This window comes from Trachemys scripta, chromosome 1, assembly GCF_013100865.1.
Source record: "Trachemys scripta elegans isolate TJP31775 chromosome 1, CAS_Tse_1.0, whole genome shotgun sequence".
Taxonomy (NCBI): Eukaryota; Metazoa; Chordata; order Testudines; family Emydidae; genus Trachemys; species Trachemys scripta.
In genome coordinates, this window is record NC_048298.1 from 195,364,170 (window position 1) to 195,377,098 (window position 12,929).

The 12,929-nt window shown below is 40.6% G+C and overlaps 1 protein-coding gene across 3 annotated transcripts in view; it reads left to right on the forward strand.

Annotated features, from left to right (window-relative positions):
* Window positions 1-4,885, forward strand: part of LOC117868248 (amine oxidase [flavin-containing] B-like) — an 81,060-nt gene extending 76,175 nt beyond the window's left edge. For 2 of the 3 annotated variants that reach the window (XM_034754056.1, XM_034754069.1), the window contains 3 exons: window positions 952-1,063; window positions 2,826-2,888; window positions 3,767-4,196. In XM_034754056.1, coding sequence (XP_034609947.1) covers window positions 952-1,063; window positions 2,826-2,888; window positions 3,767-3,922 — 331 coding nt within the window. In that variant the 3' untranslated portion in view covers window positions 3,923-4,196. Of the gene's footprint in view, window positions 1-951; window positions 1,064-2,825; window positions 2,889-3,766; window positions 4,197-4,404 lie in introns of those variants that run through there. The other variant, XR_004643595.1, reaches the window with a different exon arrangement.
* The last annotated feature ends 8,044 nt before the right edge of the window (window positions 4,886-12,929 follow it).

Consider the following 12,929-nt stretch of genomic DNA (forward strand, 5'->3'; position numbering starts at 1 on the left):
TCACTTTCATCATTGACTACAGGGAAGAGTAGGTGAGTAGATTGCTTGATTGTTTGGGGTGGGGGGAGGGGTGGTTGTTTTATTTTGTGTGCCCAAACTGGTAAATTTTCATGACATTTTGCTTTTCAGATTTGGGATTGGCATTACCATTTCCTTTGTGTGTTTTAATATATTTTATTGGTATTTTTAAAAATAAAGTAAAAAAGCCTGATCCTGTAAATATTTATGAACATGAGTAACTTCAGTGGACTGTTCCTATTAGCAGACAGGCCCTAATGCAGTAACTACTGTGCCACCATGTATTGTCCTCCCCGATTCAGGTTTTTGAATGAAAACAAGAGTGACCCCAAAAAGCAGCAGTGGCCGACCTGCCTGTTGCCGTTCATTTACGTGCAGTTAAGTGCTCTGGATCCCTTGTGAAATGTAAATTTCTGCAATTCTAAACTAGCTAAGAGCACTAAAGAAATCCTGATTTATGACCATATAGTGCGTTCAGTTTTTAAAGTAGACAGAACTTACTTTAAAGTAGATGATTGCAGATCCTAGCAAAGCTATATGATCCAGGAAAGTGTCATGATGGTACAGCATGCCATTCAGAGTGCTAGTGACTCCATCTTTCATCTCTAGAGTCTTGGCTATGATAACAATGAGAACAAGCCTTGTCTCAGTCTAGTTCTCATTTAGACTTCCATGAGCCCCAGAATCACACTCAAAAATAGCATTAGCAGGATTGCAGTAATACTTTCTGAGCCTTTAGAAAACATAAGGAGCACCAGGAAGTGTCTAACATAAGAAATGTAATGAAAGGCTGACTATCCTAATAGCCTGCTGCATTGCTAACTCTTAAGTGTTGATTGATATTTAAAGCACCCTTCTCCTGTTTTTTACCCAAGGAATTTTGTCATGCTTTCCTGATCTGGCTGATACGACCTATTTTTGTCCATTTTAAAGGATCATTCGCCAGCCAGTTGATAGGATCTACTTTGCTGGAACAGAGACAGCTACAGAATGGAGCGGGTACATGGAGGGGGCTGTGCAGGCTGGAGAGAGAGCAGCTAGAGAGGTACAGCCCCACACTTATGGCATGCTGCATGGGGAGAACATTTAAGTGTGTTTTGCAAAATCAAGGCTGAGATTTTCAAAGCCATGTAAGGGATCTAGCTGCCCAGTGGGAATTAATTTTAAGGATAATTTAGTATTGCCAATCTCAAGCATTTAAAAATCATTAGATTGGATTAAAAATTAGATTTGAAAAAAAATTAAAATTGGGTTCTTTTTATTTGCAATTCCATTTTTGAGCCTTTCGGAGCACCCAGGTCATGCTTTCAAGCTTTCCTCTGCAACCGTGAGGGCTAGACATTTAATTTTTTAAAGCTGAGATTTTTACCTAATCATGTGTCTCTAGGAACTGGAGCTGCAAGCTAAACATCAAATACTGTCAGACTTGCAATAAAAGGACAGGAATTGGCAACAATGGTGTCCAAATCCCATAGGCAGCTTTGAAAAGCTCAGCCCCAAAGTTTATTTTCAAGAATGATAGTTGTGCTGCGGGCCTGGAGAACAAGTTAGGCCCCGTGCTCGGTTGATTCTGAATAATGATGATTCATAGGAACATACACCCTTCATTGTCTGTAAAAATGCTATTTTCCTAGCTATTTTTGTAAGCATTGTGGTTTATGGGCAGATACACTTCAACAAAAGAAATCTCAGATTTGTTTCATAAGAGGTTAAGGGGTCAGCTTTGGGATCTCGTATGAGGGCAGTAATCAATAAAGTATCGTCATGTGTCAAGTGATGCAAGCATTAAAGCAGAACCTCTAAAGACCTCTGCTCAGGACAAAACTGAAGAGCTTAGACGTTGGGCAACAGGAAAGAGCTGTATCCTGGGAGTGATGTATACTTAAGAATCAATCCCCATAACACTGTTAATTGTGCTAACTCATAGATAGACCTGCTAATCATCTTAGATCTGTCTGAAATGGGACCACATCTCAGGAGACATCAGATGTTGTTAATTCCGCAAAGGACTGGGATAGAATAACAAGAAATTAAGATATCCACATTATATATTGGAAACATGTGCATTAAAAAAGTAATGTTCACCTTACTGTCACACTCTCCTCCTTGGTTCATGTAACCCTAGAACTTTCTCATGGCCACCAATAGACACCAACTAGTTTTTTAAAAATAAATTTTGCATTTCTGGCACTGAACCCTAGTCTCTCCCTCCCTCACATGACCTCAATCCAATTCCTGTGTTGGGGCAACGTTTTTCAAAATTAGCTTCCGATACATTTTGCATGTACCTGTTTTACATCTACACATCTTGTGTGCACTACTTTAATGCCAATTTTATAGGATATGGCCCACAGATTTGTGGTTAATATCAGGCCCTAGTTCAACAAGATCTTTGAGCCTGTGCTTAATTTTCAGCCTGACTGACTTCAGCAGGACTACTCACATATGAAATTAGGGATGTGCTGAAGTACCTTGCTGAGTTAGGGTCTGAATAAGTTAAGGAGGCTCCTTCCACTCCTTCATCCTGAACCATTATTTTTCTTTCATAGAAAAACCACCATCACTCACACTGGAGTGATTACACAGCTAGGAAAGAGGTGCTTCTCTGGGAGTATGTCAGTAAATAACAGCCCCTCCCAGCAAACTGATGTGCAAATATCAGATTTTCTGTTAAATCTGAATACACACAATCTTATTTGCTAAGACCTTATCTTGATTATTGCAGCATCAGCTTAGACCAAAAACTGAAAGCCAAATGTTTTGCCCTTTAAAAGAATGAATGGAACTGATCAGTTCTTTATTTTCAGATACTGTGTTCCATGGGGAAAATCTCAGAAGGTGAAATTTGGAAGTCAGAACCAGAATCAGTTGTAAGTTTTCCTTCAGTTCCTGTGAACTTTCCTTTGATATTAATGATGAGATAAAATATGTGTTGCCTTTACGTTCATAAATGACAGCTACAATTACTATTCTACTGCCTGCCAAAACTGTCCATGGATACCTGGGAACATGACAGGTACCCAGAGAGGGTTGAGGCTGTCTAAATACTCTGTAAACATGGCACAGGAAAGAGTATTCAACTTTTAATAAGGCTAAAAATCCATACAGGTATCTTTTACCATACTTACCTTAAATTGATGAGAACACTTTGGGCCTCGTATTTTTTCACAACCTATTGTAGTTTCGGAAGCTTTTCAAGCTCAGGTATATTCATTGCTCACAGCCACCTTTAATTGAGCTGGTTGAATTTTTTTTTTTAATTTGGATAAAAAATTTTGCTGAGAAAAATAAGGAACAATTTGATAAAATTTTGGCAAAAAATGTTTCCTGCCTTTTAAACAGCTCTTCTTTTTATTGAAGTGAGTACAAGGGAATGCAAATGGCCAGTCTTGGTCTCTTTCTTTAAAATATGCTAATTTCAGGCTTTAGGGACCCTCAACAAACATGTCCTGTTTAATTCGTTTTCTCAAGTAGAAGCTATCTACTCTGTTCTGGTTGTTTCCTGATTCATCAACAGGGCATTAATAGCAACAGAGTGCCAGACCTTGCCTGAATATAATATACTTCTGTTTAAAAGAGAAAATATGCATCTGAAGAAGTGGGTTTTTTACCCACGAAAGCTAATGCCCAAATAAATCTGTTAGTCTTTAAGGTGCCACCGGACTCCTTGTTGTTTTTGTTGATATTTATATTCTCCCTTTCATAGTGGAGGTGATCCTGCACTAATACTGAATGTTCTCCCTTCCAGGATGTCCCAGCCCGGCCAATCACTACTACCTTTTGGGAGAGAAACTTGCCATCTATACCAGGACTACTGAGGCTGGTTGGATTTTCCACTTTCTTCACTTCAGTGGCTGCTGTTGGGCTATTTGCCTACAAAAAGGGGCTGCTAGTTCAAAACTGAGAAAGGTGCCAGCACAAAGCTGTGTACTTGTTGTGTCCTTTTTCCAAAGTTTGTTTTGACATGCACTTCTCTGTCTTCAAAAGCAGATCAGGACTGGTAATGGGGGTGAGGGAAAGTAGAGATGCAATTTTAGAGTGAGGATAAGTGAAGGGGTTCAGATAAGGTAAGGACCCCCTGAACATTGACCTATTTTTAGCTTCATCATTTGAGGTTCTGAGACAGTGGCGGGCAACCTGCAGCCTGCGGGCCGCACACGGCCCATCAGGGTAATCCACTACCGTACTGCCAGACAGTTTGTTTACATTTGCACAGCTTCCCGCAGCTCCCAGTGGCCGCGGCCGCACAGACGTGCTAGCCACTGCTTCCCACAGCTGCCATTGGCTGGGAAGGGCAAACCGCAGTCCCTGGGAACTGCAGGAAGCTGTGCAAATTTAAACAAACTGTCTGGCGGCCCATCAGCGGATTACCTGGATGGACCACAGGTTGCCCACCACTGTTCTGAGATGTTCCACTATGTGTTACTTCACTTTGAGTTTCTATCCAGGTCTGCAAATGAAAATGCCAAAATACTGTGAGAAAGCTGTTCTTATGATATTTTCAGCCTTTTGTACACTTGTATCTAACCTAACCTGAACTCTGAACATTTAAAGGCACGCCCGTCCCGAGTTATAAGTGGAATATTGCCACACTCATGTTCTGGAGATCTAAAAGACTTCAGTTGTAGCTTAAAATAACTTTTGAATAAATGTGAATTGCAGGTGAGGGTCTTTAACAGCACTTACAAAAAAATGTAAGGCTAAATTTTGAAATTGTTGTTTCAAACTATGTAAGTGCTCATGAGTTTGTCAAGAGTATAATTCCCCACTTTCCATTTCCAATCGCATGTTATGGACTATGGACCCAGTGGCACAAAAGAGGCTATAAAGGTATCTTAAGTGGCCTCTTGAGGATTCCCCCAGTCTACAGCACACTTATCCTATGTGGGTTCCATGAGGCTGCTATAGGTAGTGCCAGGGATCAAATTAACCCCCCTGTTGACCCCAGGGAGCCATGAAGTAACTTTTCTGCACCCTTGTCTAAGCTTTTTGGGGTAGGGGCTCTCTCTCACCTTGTGTTTGTAGGGTACAGTGGGCCCTAGATCTCAGTTGGACCCTACAGGCACTACTATAATAAGTAATAACTTTCAACAGTGTTGAAAACAGCTTATCTAGGCCAGAGAATCTAAGCTAATGTCTACACATTTCCCCAACAATTAGTCCTTAAAATATAAATGGAAATCTCTAAATAACATTTCAATATGTATTCCTTGGGATTGATGTTGTGTTGAGGGGTGCAGCTGGAATTGCAAGGGTGATTTCTCTTATGTTCTGCTCTACAAAAATAAAAAAAAGCCCCTGCTCAGCTTTGCTTCTTGATTCACATCACTCTAAATTGGACTCTTTTATATGCACAGTTAATAGAGTTTTCTCCATCACACCTATAGTCATCCAAGATGTGACCTGCCTCTCAGTCCTCTGTATTTCACCTAGGAGGAAAGTTATTGCAGTTCTGCTCTTTCTAATATAATTTCCAGAAGAAAGGAATCTTACTACTTTACCTTAGCACGATCAGACTTCATTATTTTTTGTAAAAAAGCAAGACAAGGCAAGAGAAGAGCTTGAAAATCCTTCCAAATCACTATGCATCCGATGAAGTGGGCATAGCCCACGAAAGCTTATGCTCAAATAAATTTGTTAGTCTTTAAGGTGCCACAAGTACTCCTGTTCTTTTTGCGGATAATCTATAAAGCTCTGTGTTAGTGAAAAGTATCCAATCCTTGTATGTACCAAAGGCCCAGGACAATGGAATTCAGTGTGAGTGACAGCAGCATGGTTTCCAGGGCTGTATAATCATCTTGTTGTCCCTCAGTTCTTTTCTGGACTGTAATTGCTTCCAAGGAGAAGTAGTTTCTACTTCCTCAGAGTGAGAGCAGCCAAACTGTGCTTTTTAGTTAGCCATTCTTTGACGAGATCTTGTCTTAAGCTTTCAGGTCTGTGACTCCCTGAGTTTCAGCCTGCTAGCAAAATAGAGTACAATTTTTTTTCTACCACATCTCTAGTCAGATCTAGTTTTCACCTTCTGTGTACCTTTGAAAACTATATTATTAAGAAATGTACAATCCTGTAGTGGGAGTTTTGGAGTCCTATGAGCAAATTCTCTGCTGGTGTAAACGGACACAGCACTACTGACATAAGTGAAACACTGAGCTACCAACACTACAATATTTTCAGTTGTCCTTTTCTGTTCAACCTTCAGTCAAAGGCTTTCTGGCATTACAATAATTAATACAAAGCTATTATTCCATGCTACATTGAATGCCATTCTAACTGTGCTCCATAAAATCTTCTCTTGGTGACATTTCACACTGCTTGGCTCGCAGTTTTATGAGGAGAAGGTGTGAATGATTAAGCACAAGATCGTTGCTTGCCCTACATGCTTGCACAAGGAAATGAGGGGGCATCAAATGTCTTGCGCAGGCTACCTGCATCGCAGCTCTCAGTGCAGAAAGGAGAGCGGCCTCTGAGGAGTCACTACTCCTCGTCCCGCTCAGGTGTGCAGAATAGGGATGGGAAAGGTGGAGCCTTGATTAAGCCCCACAGCAAACCAGTCAGCATAGCTGAAGCAACATGAAGAGATGGAAGTAATCTCTGTGTGGTAAAGGACTGGGGCAGATTACTTCCCACTGGAGTAAGGGAGGAGCAGGGGACTGAATTGTGACTTTCAATGTCTGCCCCGGGGCAATGCAGCTACACACTGACTGCTCCTTGCACATGGTAGACTGCTAAGCAACAACCAAGTCCTGTGCTATCAGCTCCAAATCCATAGGTCTGGTGGGAGACTTCATGATCTAGCTAGTCAAGATTTTGTAGGATCTTTAAAACAACCTCCCTGAAATCAAGATTAGGAGGACAGCTCATCAGCAGGGTGTTAACTGTAAAAGGGTCAATTGCTAAACTATGCAAAATGCAATAAGCACTTCCACATCAGGAGTTAGAAATGCAGTACAAGTCCAACTGACATTCCCAAAATTTTAGTAACTATTCAGAGGGTTGAATCACAAAGAGATTAATTGGAGCCCTGGAAAGCTTAAGCATGTACCGGTGCTTCTGTCCTCCCTGTTTTGGGGCCTTTGAAACAATGTACACAAGAATTAAAAAATGTGCGGTTTGCTATACGCAGAGTGTCACAGTTCGGGTCAACTGCACCTCTGTTTCCTCTTACCAGTTCAGCAAGTGTACCCACTCTTAGGCTTTCTTCCCCATAGCCATTCCCTTTCTTGGGTGGATAGCTGTGTCTCCCTCCCTCCTGACTGGGGTATTTCCATGCTGAATAGTTCCCTGCCTTCACTGTGATATTCCCAGCAAACAGCAGTCTGCCCAGACAGGCCTGCTTGCTGTCTCTTCAGAGACTAATAATACAGTGATTGCCAACAGCTAAAAGTTACTACACAGCATGTCCTATGCAAGGCTCTTTTAGGCTAGGTTTACACTATGGGGGGGGTCGACCTAAGATACGCAACTTCAGCTACGTGAATAGCGTAGCTGAAGTTGCGTATTTTAGGTCGACTTACCTGGCTGTGAGGACGGCGGCAAGTCGACCGCTGCCGCTCCGCCGTTGACTCCGCTTCCGCCTCTTGCCATGGTGGATTTCCAGAGTCGACGGCAGAGTGATCAGGGATCGATTTTATGGCATCTTCACTAGATGCGATAAGTCGATCCCCAATAGAACGATTGCTACCCGCTGATCCGGCAGGTAGTGAAGACGTGCCCTTACTCTTAAGGTAAAAGCACTTCAGAAAAAACACATTAAAACAATACAAATCTCCATGTATACTGTATGATCTTACCAGAGATCCCCTCCTCCAATTGTCTCCAGCATGATTTCTAGCAAGTGAGTCCTTCGAACCCCTCAAAGGAGTCTCTTTTGTGGGCACAAGTTCACAACAGCCTCAGCTCAGAACTAGCACACTCATGTGGTTGGAGGTCTTTGAACTGGAGTTTTCAGAAGCAGGTAATCAGTATACAATTGGTTTCTCTCCCCAATGCCTAGTTTCAAAAGGATGGATTTGAGGTGGGTCATTTGCATTCCCCTCGCCCCCCAGGTATTTCCTAGGAAATCCACTTAACATGTATTGTCCCCAAAATCCTTTGAAGTTCCTGATATAGCTAAGAGATTACCTTAATCCTGTTTTCCTGCTAAAGGAGGTCCATACAACCCACAATAGTACACAAACATTTGCATTTTTAATAGAATGAACTCCAGAAGTGTTGAACTTACTTCAGTAGGGTTTAGCTTGATTCAGTTAAGTTTGTCTAGGACATTGCCATAAGTGTCACACAGACACATTGCACCAAATTCTTCTCTCCTTCTCCTTCCAATGGAAAGTCATAGGTGTAATTGAGAGCACAATTTAGTCCAGTGCACATAGAATTCTAAGAGATCTAAACTGGTCAGCCAGCTGGAACTATTTTGAGCCTGTTTGAACTTTTTGCTCCAGTTGATGTTGATTTAAACTAACTGCAATTGCACTGCAGTAAAACATGGAGTGAGGCAGGAAAACAATGATCTCAGTCAGCAGCTGGGGCATACATAAGGCAGAGAAATTGTATAGTCAGCTTCATGTAGATCTTCAAGGCCAGAGTCTGATGCCCTGGACTCATGCTTAGTAGTACTTTATTCTGCTCATGGTCCCATTGAACTACTCATGGAGGAGTTGTCATTGTGGATAAGGGTATCAGAATCTGGCTCTTAGATTTCATTCTGTGTCTTTGAATTGTGATAAAATCCAAGCTGCTGCTACAAGTGTGTGTTCTCACATCAGCCTTTGAACTAAATAGGAGACTTCTTCAGATATCAAGTTCTTGAAGTCAGAGGAACAGGGGACAGTGTAGTAGATGTGACCTTTCTCACTGTGTCACATAGAGAAGCAGTTGGACAGGGTACTTCTGAGACCTATTCTTGTAGATTGATTTGTAATCTATCCCATGACTCCCCTTCTTAGACCAATTCATGTCTCCGGGAATTGATGGGGGTGTCGTCTACCAAAATGAAATTATGTTGATTGGCCTTTGGCTTGATAGCTTTTGTTGGCTCCTCCTGCTTTAGATTCTAATCGGCTTTACCTGGGCACACTGGCCTGGTTTTTCATTCTTGACAGTCAGACTCACTGGAAAGCACAGCAGAGAACAAGTTTGGTTTTTCTTCTTGGCTTTTAACAGCTATCTATTCACAAGTCCATCCTGGCACCCAGTGACCTTTCAGTATCTCTTACGCATTTACTTATATCGCCGTCTCTCTCTTTCTCCCCACTCTAAAGTTGGCAGTCCTCTCAGGCTCACAGGCAGCTCACTGGAAGATTTTTTTCCCTAAAAAGGACAGGACTGTAAGAGGAGCTGAGCAATGTGAGCCATGCAGACACAGCAAGCAGAAGAGAAAATTACATCAATGAGAGCAGTTTGATGTAAATAGCTTCTCTTCAGTGTTATACAATCTGAATGAGGCTAAACCCAGTTGTACTTTGTTAGTAACTGATGGCTTAGATTTTTTTTTTCAAAAGGAGAAGTGGGATGCTCAGCATTTGTGAAAATCAGACCTCTTATGTAGGGGCCTAAATACAGACAGACAAGCTTTACTTTAGGCACCCATTTTTAAAAATCTTGGCCTGATACTTAAAAGTTTGACAGTGAAAACATACTTAACACACAGTGTACTGCTACATTTGTGGAATAATAATAACAGTGCCTCATTCTTTCCATCAGTAGATCTCAAAGTGCTTTACAAAGGTCAGTCTCAGTAGGGCTGAATGATTTTGCTGCCAAAGGTGTTTGGGGTATGAGTATTGGTGCTATCCTAGAAACATTTGGAAGGACTGGATAGGGGAACTACTAGTGAGGCTCCTAAAGGCAAATAGCTTTTCTTCATGTCCAAAAGTTATCCAGCTTTTTCTCACGCGCTGGCTAGAAATTTCCCAGTCAAACCAGCATGTGTTGTGTCTCATAGAAACAGAGCAGTCAAGTGAGGGAGAACTGATTTGGATAAAATTAGAACTGGTCTGAACCATCACCAACACTTCAACCCAGCTCTGACTTTTCATGAGCATGATTAACTTTTTATAAAGAATTATTTTTCACTGCTCTTAAATTCTTGGTTTCCATGGAGAGTGGAAATTGAAATACTAAAAGAAAGGCAACTCTCCTGATCCTTCTGGCCCAATCAGAAGTAGGAAGCACTTGATAGCTCATGATAAAACTGGATTCCATGAGATTTCCGGCCCCATTTTGCAGACTTACGGTGTTTAGAATGAAATGTTTGTATAAACACTTGAAGTTGTTGAGTGTTTTTTTTTTTTCATTCTCAAACCTCTCAAGCTTTTGAAATATCCTAATTGCCGCTACAAATTATTGTTGTTACAATTAAGTTGTGCATCCTAAGAACACTGTGTGATTAAAGAGAAGTGAAGTCAGTTGTCCTTTTGTTTATTAAATATTTTATGAATAAAATTAAAAGTGACTGTGTCTGTATGTACATCATGATGTCATCAATAAATTGATCAGATGTGGTTACAAAATCCATGCCCCTTTGCACACATGGAAGGAACTTAGCACTAATTTACCTCTTTACACTCATTCTAACAGACTGTTAAAGGAAAGAAATTTGAAAATCAGGTTTGAAATGTGATTATCAGTGTAGTATTCTTACCTGATCGATGTCTAATGGGAAATATGCCCCCATGAAAAATCCTTCACTGTACCGATCTAATCAAATGTATTGTATAAACTGTGATGGTCATAATTTGTATTCTCACATATATTTTTGATGATCTTAGGGTGTGTTTTTAAAGGCAGTGTACTTGTTTGTATATTGTATCTATAACTATGTATTAATGTGACTGGTTTCAAAGCATGATATGTAAATCATGACAACCATAGTATTTGGTAGTGATCAAATTAAAAGCCACTTATACATGTTACTCAACAGTACAGTAAAGTGAACAATGAGAGAAAGCACAAGATGTGCTGGTTCATTCCTTCTCAACACAGACCCAGATTCAAGAAAGCTTATTCAGGATAGCACTTAAGCAAGTACTTAAGGTTAAGCAAGTGTTTTCCTGATTTAGGGCCTAAAAGCTGGAAGACAAGCTAGTGACTTTTATTACACGAATCATGGTATTTACTAAATGGGACAGTGATGTTAATTAAGGCAGAAATTATAGCGGTCCAAAATTCTTACCATTTTATTTTCTCAGATGAAAGCAAATCTTTACATCTGAGGAAGAAAGTACTGTATACCTCCACCGAACATTTATGCTCAAAAGGAAATTGGAAAGAAATCACAGCAGAAGTGCCAGTACCTCTAGGCAACAACCAACAGTGCAGTTCAAATGTAGATTACAGTGCCCACAAAATAGACTAGGCCTGTGGTTAAACAGAGTAGCATTCCCTCTAGCATCTCCACCTCGAGACCATCTTGATTCTGCAACCCTCTCTCTAATGAAGCTAAAAGTAAAATAGCCAAAGTAATTTTGTTTTCAGAGTATCCCCACAGTCAAATAGTTTTCACAGCTTATAGTTTGTCTCCTGTGGTCATATTCAGGACAGTGTCAGTCGTGTCTGTCTCTGTAGTTTGAAAATAAAAATGACTTCCCTTTACAGGAATATGGATTCTGTGCGCGTGATTCATTTGTGCCTTAACTAATGGTAGCATTTTCTAAAGTGCCTCTGTGTTGGCTGTCTCACTTGGTTCCCTTCTTATGTTCCCTTTTCAATAGGCTCTTCAGATATTTTTATCTATAAGATGTGAACCTTTTTTTTAAACATAATCTAGAATCAATAAATATTGTTCATGTCAAACGTGTGTGTGTGTGCATTTCTTTTGTGAATCCAGAAATGTGCTTTTGATCTCTGTGTGATCTTGATTATTGTTTTGTGGTGACACAATGTTTCATACTAACATTTGTGAGAACTTTGACATTTGAGAACTTTGTAACGCTGTTGCAAAAAAAGCAAACATTCTGGGATGTATTAGCAGGAGTATTGTAAGCAAGACACGAAAAGTAATTCTTGCACTCTACTCCACACTGATTAGGCCTCAGCTGGAGTGTTGTGTCCAGTTCTGGGCGCCACATTTCAGGAAAGATGTGGACAAATTGGAGGTGGTCCAGAGAAGAGCAAGACAAATTATTAAAGGTCTAGAAAACATGACCTATGAGGGAAGATTGAAAAAATTGGGGTTGTTTAGTCTGGAGAAGAGAAGACTGAGAGGGGACATAACAGTTTTCAAGTACATAAAAGGTTGTTACAAGGAGGAGGGAGAAAAATTGTTCTTCTTAACCTCTGAGGATAGGACAAGAAGCAATGGGCTTAAATTACAGCAAGGACAGTTTAGGAGATCTCAACTCATCCTAGAAGATAATACTTAGTCATGTCTTGAGTGCAGGGGACTGGACTAGATGACCTCTCGAGGTCCCTTCCAGTTCTATGATTCTATGATTTCTAACAGAATGCAGCTGTGTAGAGCAGAAAATAGCATGTGGGGAAGACTTGCTCTGAAAAAGGAGGTGAGCTATTGTTTAAAATGTAAGAAATGGTCAAAAATTCCTAGGAATATTTCAACTATTTATATTCATTATTTTATTATATTTTTATTATTTATGAATATGTATTTATTTTTATTATGGCTGTGTTTAGAGGGTCCTACTGATATCAGGGCTCTATTTTGCATGCAGTAAGAGAGATTTCTTGCCCCAAAATGCTTGCAGTATAAATAGACAAGACACACAAGGGGCTCAGGAGAAAGCGAGGCACAGAGAGGTGAAATGACTTGCACAAGGTCACACAGAGCAGGTCGGTGGTAAAGCTGGAGAAGGTCTCATGAGTCTCCATCATGTTGGATTTACCAGACTATGATTAACGGACCAAATTATTTTCTTCTCTTACATAGTCAGAAGCAATGGAGCTGCCTGGGTACG